Raw genomic sequence first — 11,191 nt, 5'->3', positions numbered from 1 at the left:
GAGCTGGAACACATGGTCCTGAGAGGAACCAGTGAAGTAAAGCTTTTCATGTTAAAAGACACTGCAGGTTCACTATTAGCATGCCCATACATACAGCGAAAGAGATATGGGTCGCTGCAATTGCTCTTCTTCTTGACGGGACTGCAGGACATATACATATTTCTGTCGAAAACATACATGTGAATTAATATTGAATTCAATTAAGTTGTACGATTCAGCTGTTCATTGTGCCCACAAACGAGATACAAAATACACTTCATTTCACCCAGTGTAGAACATGAAAGCGGGGGGCCGCTTTGGCCTCACTGCTGTATGTTGGGTTACTTCAGGCTGTCCATGGTCATCTCATTTTAAAAATATCCGTTCTGTTTATCAGCTGCCTTGAATGAGACACACATCCCCACACAGACACACAGTTGCCATAGGGAAGAGTACAGGTAGACAGTGTTTGATAGTCTGCCTGCCTCTCTCTCTCTCTCTCTCCTCCCTTCTCTTCATAATCTCTCCTTCTAGCGATCATATCCCCCCCTCCCCACTCCCCCCCTCCCTGTCTGCCCTTCTCTCTCCCCCTTTCCTCCCCATTACTGTCACAGCCTCTTTCTTCCCCTGACTCACATTTCCTGTCCCCCACTTAGCAAAGCGAAGAGCGACAACTCCTCTGCCTTGATATTCCCTCAGGGGCCCCTGCTGAAAAATAAAAACTGGTGTTGCCCTGATGCTGATCCCAGTGTAAATGAGCTTCCTCTCAAGAAATACAAATCTATCAGGTTGTACAGGTTACCAGCTGTGATAATGATGTAAAAAACACACAGTTAAAACAGAACCTGTTCTGTTAATGTGGAGAAAATCACTTGCTAATACAAAGAACACACAACTGTGTTTTTGATTTGATTTCCCCTTGTGACTTTGTGACCTACCTGGCTCTTGGACACACTTCGCAAAATTCCATAATATTTCACAAGTCAATGACAAGTTGATGCCCTGTTATTAATACTTAATAATGTGCCATAAAAAGCAGCTTTTGAACATATCTATATCTAATTAATGTGCTACCCTGAGGGGCCCTGGAGAGGCCCAGGTGCCTGAACATGGGTCACACCTGAATAAAACTGGTGTGCTATCAACCATATGCTTACATGGGCATAAAAAGACTGGCCTTGGCCATGCCTGATTAGAATTAGTTTAACATCCATAGTGATCATCTCAGGGGTCCCAGAAGCAAACAGAGTCTGCACTTGGGACTTGCCTGATTGTAATTAGTGACCATAATGTTAATCGATGCGGGAGTCATACAGAGGCTGTCCTACAACATGCCTGAATAAAACTGATCTCATATCCAAAAGGGGTCATTCTGAAGGGCTTTATCAGCCATGGGACATGCTTGCATGTTATACCTGTAGGGAGGGCCATTCTGGGGGTTTTACTGTGCAGAGGCCGCCTATGGGATTTTACGAGGTTATAATTAATGTATCATTCCTTATATGGGGCCCACAGTGGAGTAAGAGGGAGATAGGCATAGAAAAGGTCTTTATACTGTCTCCACATCCTCATATCTCCTCTCTCTCTTAAAGGGCCAATGGGCTGCTCTCTGGGGTGCTATAGGTGCAGAGATCAGCTTTTTAATATCAGTAAAGTTCGGACTGTTAAAATTGATTAAAGTTATCACTGTAATCTATCATTGATAGCGGGGGGACATTGTGGGCCTGCCCTCATTAGCAAGTAAAGAGGATTCTCAGAGACAGGAAAGGAAGGAGAGAGAAGGAGGGCTGGAAAGGAGAATGAGGAGGACACAGAGAGGAAACGAGAGAGTCACACAACAGATGAACACAAAGGGTGAGAGACAGTGCTGTGTGGATTTACTGCAAGGGAGAGTATTGTATTTTTGCATTATTGAAGTATGCTTGATAAAGGTGGTTTGTGTGCTTTTCTGGGCTTTCATGTGTGTTTCTCTGTACTTGGCTTGAAATGACTGAAGTGATTAATTCAAAGGCACTCGGCACGATTCCTGAGGAGGCCCAATTTGACTTGAAATAAATCAATGAAGTTGGTGTGTAAAGCATTCTACACAGAGTGCAAGCATGCTAACATTCATATACGAAGTGCAGGAATCTGACCTGCAGCCTAATGACATTTTTTCTATCTTAGATGCAGAACTACATATTTATCAGGTGCACCGTGATTCTAAAGTGCTATCCTCTAAAAACTGCATTTGAAATGCTGCTGGGGGTGAATACTAAGCAAACCTGTCATAAGTGCACCAGATGTACTCTGTTTTAGAGACATAGTAAGACACCACAGCAAGTGCTCCTTCTGCAGGAATCAGGAATCAAAAGCACGCTGAAGCAAGACAGGAACTGAGAAATGTCACCGACATGCAGAAATGCGAGGATTCTTTTTATAAGTTAGCAACCAACATGAGTTCACTCACTTTTTGGAGGAAAACCCATGAAAAAGTGTCAGCTGCTGGAGTGAACTGCACAGTCTGATTCATATAGGGAACAAATTAATCAATAAGACAAGTTACAATCATTCCCATTTTCATTTCAGGGGCACCATTAACGTCATCCTCATTCACAAACATGCAGTCTGACATACACCTGCAGAATTATTATGTCATTATTTATTTTGGGGTTTTGCTGTCTGCTGTCCCTATTTTTTATACTTACTGAACCAAAGACCAAGAATTAGTTGCCAATTTCCCAAAACAGTTGCCAGACATTACTGTGGAGCCCTGTATGGGCTTTTCCTTTGTCAGTCGTTCCTCTTGTGCCCACTGGTTGTCTCCACTGAGTTTTCCTTCTGTCCACATCACCTGATTTGGATGCCCAGCTGCTTCCCAGCATCAGTTAGTCTGTGTGTTTACAGAGAGCAGTTCACACTAAAGCAATGTAACCAATTAAAAAAAGGACAAGATTGTTCTTATTATAGATAAGCACAGATGTCCATAATAAAATGAATGATGGCCCAGATCCATATAGTCGCCTTTGTTTCAGGGGCATGGTATTGTGCATGTCGGCTCAATGTCACACTGTCTTGGCTTACAGGGACATTTGAATAGCACGGACATATTGCTAATGTAATTACACTGGTGCTTTTCCTGCTACAACAAAATGTCTGCTCTGAAAAAGGCCTCTAGTCACGGGGCGGCTTCGAAAAAAACAAAGACAAATAATCCATTCATAGCTTGTTGTAGAGTTTCATTACGATAAACTCATAAATAAACATGTTGTCGGGTGTTTGATATGATTCAGTCACAAGTCCAATAGTCTCAACTGAGATGACCTCTGCTACAATTATTGAGCTGATTTCGAATCCTGTCCACACTCATGGCCACGGCCTCATTACAGCTTGTCTTTGGTTGTCAATGATTAGTTATACATGACTGCCATCTTGTGGCAGCATGTGAGAGATGAGAGATGACTGAATATATTCACATATCACCAATAACTCTAAACGAAGCAGTATTCCTTCTTACTGCTTTACTGTGTCAAATATATTGAATCAAACTGAGGGATGTTATTGTTAGATTGTGGTCTACAGGTTGTTGACTGTGTAACCTGAAAGGTCACTTAGTGTGATTTCCCCCATCCCTCTCATCTGCTTTCACTCCTGACAGATGGCTATACATGATATCTAATCAATGCTACACTGGCTGCCGATAAGAAGCCTTTACTCTTTTGTGATAGCCTATGAATACATATAAAAAGAAGCTGCTTCCAACAGGTTTGCTCTTAATATTTCGGTGTAGGTGTCTGCCTTCAAAGTCTTTATTGATTGAATCCTGCTCCCCAGCCTCTGGGCCAACACACCAACATAACAGCCTCTTTAGCACAGCACTGGATCAAACTAGTTAGTACATACACGGCTGAGGTAAGATGTGACGTGCATGTCCAGCATGTGCCAATGAACTGTGTGTATTTTTGATATGATTTCTAATGATCAATAATTTCTTGTCTTTCCTTTTCATCTGTTATCACGTACTGTCCCCTCTGTAACTTTGACGTGCAAGCTGATTTTCCACAAAATGCTCCCAAAGGAACGAGCAGTTATTCCAGTCACACCTCTGCCTTAAAGGCAGCGAGAGAGGAAGACAACGAAATGGAATGGTGAAATGGAAGATATCACTATATTGAACGTATGATTCCAGTGAGAAACATGCTGTCTTCACTTACAGACTATTTTTACAGAGGACAGAAAACTTTCATCACAACTAATGAGCCTATTAGTGCGTAAGTTGATTGAGAGAAACAAAAAAAACAGCATCAGATTCCCTGTATGTGTTCACATGCTTGGCCAATAAAGCTGATTCTGATAGAACACAAAGGTGCAGCCATGACAGCAGACACGGCTTCAAATATGGATGTTGCTGCAAAGAAGCTACTAATTATAAAACGTGGATGCTTCACACACATCTTCAACCTGGCAGCACAGGAGATCGATACAATCAGCACAGTTTCAAGGTGGACACCCAAGATTAGTGTCACCAGTTCAGTATCTGACCAAATGAGAACTATGGTCACAGTCTCACCTTCTGTTCCTGAGTTCTGGTGTTGAATAATGGCCAGAAAAATGTTTTTGCAGATCATAATGATGTCACAGTGTCACCTTTGACCTTTTGAATATAAAATGTCATCGCTTCATCATTTTATCCTATGAGACATTGGTGTGAAGTTTGTCATAATTGAAGTATAGCAGCAAAAAAAAAAAAAAAAAAGGGTCACATGACCTTTGACCTTTGACAACCAAATTTTAATCAGGTCATCCTTGAGTCTAACTGGATGTTTCTGAAGAAATTCAAATGCAAATAGGGGCAAAATGACAGATGTCAAGTGAAGGGATAGACAGACGGATGGACAACCTGACAACATAATGCCCTCAGTCACAGCTGACACCAGCATGGAGGAATAAGAAGGAAGCAACAGCAGACAGTAAGACAGACCTCACTGTAGCTCTAGTCCTTGAGCATATTCTCATTTCAAGCTGAAGGCGATGTTGCCCTCGATCCTGGCTGGACATGTGCTGTAGTTCCCATTTATCATTTACAGTTCAATGCAGTGATTCACGGTCCAGCTAATACAATGCTACAGCACGCTGTCATAGCGAATATATATGATCATTTTTCACCTTTTTTCACATGGTTTTAAAGAAATGAAATTGTGTTCACCTCTGTCTTTGTGTGAGGATGAGTTACATGTTTTGCTATGGCTGGTATTCTTCACCTGTCCAGCAGGTGTGTCTCTCATGCTCCACACACCTGCTGCAGTCTGTTTCATTAGCCCTTCTGGCCTCTTGTTTGCCTCCCCACCTGTTACCGATTGTCCCTAATTATGTTCCTGACCTGCGTTTAATATGTCCTGAAATCCTACATACCTGCAGTGTTTCCCAGACTGTTTAATTAAACAGTTAATTAATTGCTTTGTGTGCTGCATTTGAGACACAAAGGTGTTTTGAGGGCACATCATTGTTTGAGGTGAGTAACATTACAGCACCCACTGCAGGTCACGTTAGGTAACATTAACATTATCTAAAAATCTCACCTGTCAGTCTCCTCATTTCCGTTGGCTGACATGTCCAGCTGGTCAGTGGTCAAACAGATTATTTATAGGCTTTTGTTAAGAAATAAACTGGAGTAACAGTGAACTTTTAACATTACAGAAGAGACAGCAGAGGTGTCAAGAGACTCAGCTGAAAGACTTTCAGAGCGGGGAAGCCGGGCAGGTGGTTTCCATATGGGGAGCAAGAGAGACGGCATCCCCTGAGGGAGGGACAGCAGGTGTGTTTGACAGTCGGTTAGAGTCGTTTCAGTAGTTGTTGGTGTGTGGGGAAAATATTTATTTTGTTTATGTCATGTAGGTGCAGGCAAACGCTGGAAATCAGGGTGGAATCCTCTACGGCTGCAACTGCCCCACTTTAAACACTGGCTTTATGTTACTCCACATGCTAAGTTTAACATTTGCATTTAACAGTAGAGTGAATTTGAGCCCTTTTTCCTGCCTGACCTCATGACCACATGCTAGTTTCTAGTCCATAATAAGTGTATTCTCCGTCACTTCTTGGCTGGTATTAAACTCCTTCTAGAGTGGAGAGGTGTCCGTGAGTCCGTGGTCAGGTCATCATGTCCATGTTTGGATTATTGGTTCTGATTATTGGTCACTGCCCAATCTGTTAATACACTGCATAGGTCGAATCTATTTTCATCTCGGTGTTCATTGGCTATTCCAGTTGCCTCTTCCATTACTTCACCTCCTGAGTCAGGACATGCATCGCTGTGTCTTTCTTGATCCCTGTCATCATCAACTGTGTGGCAAATACACAAAGTGCTGAACACAGCTTAGACACACTCTTTGCTGCCATAGTTTGTGACTCATGATTCTCGTCCATTTATATTAATATCGTGGATTTTTGACCTCTGCTACTGCTTTACTCTGCACATGTGCTGAAAGTGACCACTCACTGGCAGATTCTGCATTCATTATGCAGAAATCTGTTTGTGGAGATTGTGGCCTGCTGAGACAATGGAACAGAGTCATTGTTATCATCATTGTTGGTTTTATTAGCTCTGCATTTTTCTACTCTTACAAGTCAAAATGAATCATGAAAAGGACCAAGATGCATATGTGACCAGTAAGGTTGGTTAGTAATACAGAAAAGATAGGTCAGATCTAAGACTCTAATCCTGAATATTCATCACTATAATCTGGTATAATGTGTTCCTCCAAGTCTGCAGTCTTAATGATCACTCGCCTTAGATATAAATCTCACTTTTTATATTTTGCCTTTAGGTGTGTGATCACGAGGGAGCATATCAGCAAGCCAGCAAAAGCAGCCAAGGTGATCACAGCCACCCTCAGGTTCCTGGCAGCTGTGTTAGCATCCTCAACCTGTACAAGATACTGGACCACAGTCTTCCGGTGCACTTTAGTCTTCACTATTTCCACTGTCTCACAGGTGTAAAGGCCAGAATCAGAGTAGGAAGGTCTGATGATGAGACCCTGACTGAGTATGGTGTGTTGGGGACCAGGAAGGAGGATGCTGTCCCAGAGGCGCCATCTGATTGGGAGGTTTGTCTCAGGGGAACATGGGAGGAACTGAGCCATCTTGATGGTGAGATGGACGATGGCAGGCTTCTCTTTCGCTGGGGAGGAAATCAAAATATATATATATAATTCAATATAGACAAATATTCTATGTTATGTCAGGAGGCAAGTCACATGAATCGTGGTAATGACTACTAGGATATGTGAATGTTTAACTTACACTTGAAGATCGGGCACATGCTGATGTCTCCATCAGTCAAACTCTGAATCCTGCAAGAGAAATACCTCTTTCAACATGAAGCTCATAACACACAATTACTCATTAGAAACATGGTACTGAACAATGGCTTACATGGACCCCAGTACTGCACCAGCAACAGATACACATTGGCCTCTGATCTTGTCCCAGCCACAGTACGGGTCTCTGGCAAGGAGGCAGTCATCACATGATGTGTAGCAGCTGCACTCCCTGACATTAACTTGAACAACAACGTTATTGGTGCCACTGTACAGCTGGCCCTACAGAAACAGTTTACAACAGTTTAGAGCTCGGCATCAAGTAGGACATAAAACTCAAGTGAGAGGATTGGGATATTTGACCATATTGGTTGTGACTTTAGTCTTACTGTTGGAGAAAGCTGGAGAAAGCTGACAGGCTGAGGAGTTTGAAACAGCTGCAGCTCCTCGATGATGCGGCCATCCTCGCCATCGAACATCACTGCCTTCTGCAGCCAGCCCAAGTCTGAGGGGGACCTTCATCTGTCAACACACTTCATGCGTGACTTGTGTAATTGGTATCGATGCATGTCTGGTCGCATACCTGTGCCAATTAGCATAACCTGATGACTTCGTCCATCCAGTGATGTGACGTGGTCGACGACAATTTTGGAAAATCGAATCCCCGCGCGGACCAGTAGAGGCTTACCAGTCATCGGTGTGACCGCCCCCTCCATCAGCGGGTGGTTCTTTACGAACAGCAGATTTTTGTCTGAGAAGTCAAGAGAGGTCATCACACCTTTGGCCCGCAGTTCATCGTTAATGCACTGTGAGAACAAGAGCATAGCAGATTACATCAGACGTGAGTGATGGGTAACTGTCATCTAAATGCTTCTTTTAATAAACAGAATGACTCCTTATAATAATGCGTTCTTTAAATTGTTCTTGCTTGATACTTGCCGAACCAGGGTGAGGGAATGGCTCCTCTCCTGTGTATGGTTCCCAGCTCCGAGTATCCCTCTCAGTCAAAAACCTCCCACTGAACACCTGGCTGATGTCTGAAAGCTGATATGCACAGACAGCAGACTGGCTGCAGACATCTGAGGACTCCCTGTGACAGACGATACAGAACATTTCCTGTTATTTTCTATTGCTACTCAAGCGATAACTTCTTTACACCTTATGTTCTCATACTCATCAGCTACAGTACATACATCCCAAAGCAATGAGGCACTTACTGTGGAGAAAGGCAACTTACAAGTCGGTGGTGAATGTGGCGTAGAAGATGCTACGCTTCCAGTTATTTTGGTCTCTGAGAAGGAAAACATCCTGAATCAGGGATGGTGAGGCAGCAGCACCCAGTGGACAGTCCAAACGGGCCTTCAAGAAAGAAGTCCACTTTTTCTGCAGGGTCCTTTTGCCTCCCAAATCACTCTAACACAGCACACATATTGAGTAACATTAGCTTAGCTTACACTTACAGTACAGCTAGAGGATGATAGGCTTATGTATTAGATGATCTTAGAGACAGACCTTACACACACGGGCGATCCTTGACACCTGGATGCTGTCATGACGTTCCTCTACAGCATTCTCAGCGAAGAACAAGAAGATGTGGTCGTCTTCGCCATCCTCACTGTTTCTGCTTGCTTCAACGAGGCTCATGGAAATGATGGTCGGCTCTGAAACCAAACAGTTCAGAAGACAGTTTCATGAGTCATGAAACAGTTCACTGCACCTTACATATCTGAGAGCAGCTTACCGTTGAACCAGGAGCGTTTCATTTCAGCCTTGAGAGGGTTCAAGCCGTGTCTCTGAAACATCAGCTCTGTGCCCAGAAAGTTAGAGGAAACGGCCGAGTACAAAGTGTTTCCTGCCAAGGGAAAGGGAAACTGTGTGTCATTTTTGTTGTGAAAACTACAAGCCAGACTTTACTTTTTACAGCCAGATATTTAGCTGAGGAGAGTAGCCATGAATAGCCAAAAACCTGTAAGCAGTTTGGTACCCACCATCCATGAGGGAAGCAAAGCGTTGGTAGGGGTCAAAAGGAACTTTCCCCCTACCCACCTGCTTCTTTCCTTCCAGAGAGGCCTTTCCATTTCTGAAAGTCTGTTGAAGGAGACATTCATGTTTATGTCTATCAGTCCCATTTTTAAATCTAAACATTTTGGGAAATACACTTTTTTTTGCCACAAATTAGATAAGAAAATCAGGACCACTCTCATGTCTGTATAAGAAATATGGCACTAGAGCAGCAGATGGTGAGCTTAGCTTAGCACAAAGAGTGCAAACAGAGACAGCTAGCCCGGCTCTGTCCTAGAATGACAAAATCAGCCCACCAGCACCTCTAAAGCTCACTAACAACAAATTTCTTGCTTGTTTAATCCATACAGACCAAAGTGTAAAATCTGCTTCCAGCCATTGTGCTAAGCTACGCTAAGCTAACCACCTGTTGTCTTGAGCTACATATTTACCAGACAAGCATGAGAATTATAAAAAACATTATTCTGTCCAACAATGTAGCACACACTGTACCTGTGCAGCTGTTCAATGAAACGTGTTAACATTTACATCAAATGGAAGCTGATAGACACCCTGTATTTCACTATGACAACTTATTTAAACACATACAGCACAGGACACAGCAGGTGTCTTCAGAGGTACAGTGTTTGAGTTACTTACCATATAATCACAGGCAGGGCTGAAGGCATTTGTCCCACACACCAGCATTTTACCGTCCTCTGTTGTGTGTAGAGTCCGGATGAAATTATCACATTCCTGTTCAAATGAATGAAACTTGACACTGTACACTGTGTTGGATGGTACAAACTGCACTAACAGCTGATGAGATTCACTAATGATTCACTTCTCACCGTACCTGAGTGTCCTTGCCCTTCATTTGACACAGGGCTTTGTCTGCTGAGCTGACCGTCCATTTGGCCTGGAAGAAAAGAGAATTAGCAATGATCAAAAAGCTCTTGTGTTTATAGTGTCAGTGGAAACATAAAGTGGTTATAAAATGGTTCTGACAGATAATAATCTACTAGCTCTTACAGCTATTGATACAAAAAAAAATAACTGCCTGTGATGCTACTTTCAATGACTTCTTTAAACCTTTGTATTTCAACAGGTTGTTTACTGGAATACCTTTCTTTGTTCTGTCTGCAATGCTCTGTTCTTTACTTCTTTCATGCTTTATTCACAGGGCCCTTTGTTCGGCTTGCTCTTGGAAGGTGCTATTTGAGTCAACTTGACTTACATTTGAGGAACCACTCTGGCTCATTTATTCTAATATGCCACTTAAGAAAGCATAGCTTGTTTGTGAGTCATTGCTCTCACACGAAGGAACCGATGATGCTTTTTGTTGTTTTCCAGCATGTGAAAAACTAACTCCTGCGCATTCAGAGGTTGTGATTTGGCTTCAGAGACAGCCAGTGTGTTGGGTACAGCAGCCCAGTCAGTCTTACCTCACTGGTCTTTTTTGCGATGTCATCCAAGGCGAGGGTGAGCACTTTCCCTCTGGCGCCGACGACAAGCTGGCCGATGTCATGTCTTATCATCAGAGAGCTCAAACCGCCAAAGCCGGACTCTTTGAACTGTTTCAAGTTCATGTCTGAACCAGGAGCAAAGCGCTGGAGGTTACTTTTCAAATTCATTGTTATTCCAATGGTAAAGGCTCTGTGTGGATTAATGTGTGCTTTGAGCGACTGTCTGGTGTTACATTTAGTGCTGTGCACAATCTGCAGTTGATGTGCAGTGTGCAGTATATAATGATACTGTCTCATTTAAGGTGTGATGCTTCCTTCAGTGTGCCATGTGGAGTCTGCACTGGATGGCTCACCAGGGAAAGACACAGTCCTGCGGGGTTTGTTGCTTGCTGCAAGGCCTCTGCTCATGATGAGGAGGAAATAAAAGAGCACCACAGGGGATCTCCTCAT

The 11,191-nt window shown here is 43.1% G+C and overlaps 1 protein-coding gene across 1 annotated transcript; it reads right to left on the bottom strand.

The window, feature by feature from the left end:
* Positions 1-6,758: 6,758 nt before the first annotated feature.
* On the bottom strand, positions 6,759-11,191 carry LOC143331928 (semaphorin-4E-like). Its single transcript, XM_076749092.1, has 14 exons — positions 11,095-11,191; positions 10,721-10,866; positions 10,132-10,194; positions 9,936-10,031; positions 9,263-9,362; positions 9,016-9,126; positions 8,787-8,935; positions 8,512-8,687; positions 8,214-8,364; positions 7,858-8,080; positions 7,664-7,779; positions 7,390-7,556; positions 7,258-7,307; positions 6,759-7,135 (listed from the first exon to the last, which is right to left on the bottom strand). Exons 1-14 carry the CDS (start codon positions 11,189-11,191, stop codon positions 6,759-6,761), a joined length of 2,022 nt encoding a protein of 673 aa, XP_076605207.1.

This window comes from Chaetodon auriga, chromosome 14, assembly GCF_051107435.1.
Source record: "Chaetodon auriga isolate fChaAug3 chromosome 14, fChaAug3.hap1, whole genome shotgun sequence".
Classification (NCBI taxonomy): domain Eukaryota; kingdom Metazoa; phylum Chordata; class Actinopteri; order Chaetodontiformes; family Chaetodontidae; genus Chaetodon; species Chaetodon auriga.
This window is presented reverse-complemented; position numbering and strand designations above follow the sequence as displayed.

Bases quoted from the DNA above. Each gene is read 5' to 3' on its own strand.
- LOC143331928 (XM_076749092.1), bottom strand. From the start codon at position 11,191: ATGAGGAGATCCCCTGTGGTGCTCTTTTATTTCCTCCTCATCATGAGC. The intron at 10,032-10,131 runs GTACGGTGAGAA...TCATTTGAACAG, and splicing joins TGAAGGGCAAGGACACTCAG to GAATGTGATAATTTCATCCG. The intron at 7,557-7,663 runs GTAAGACTAAAG...CTGTTTCTGTAG, and splicing joins TTCTCCAGCTTTCTCCAACA to GGCCAGCTGTACAGTGGCAC.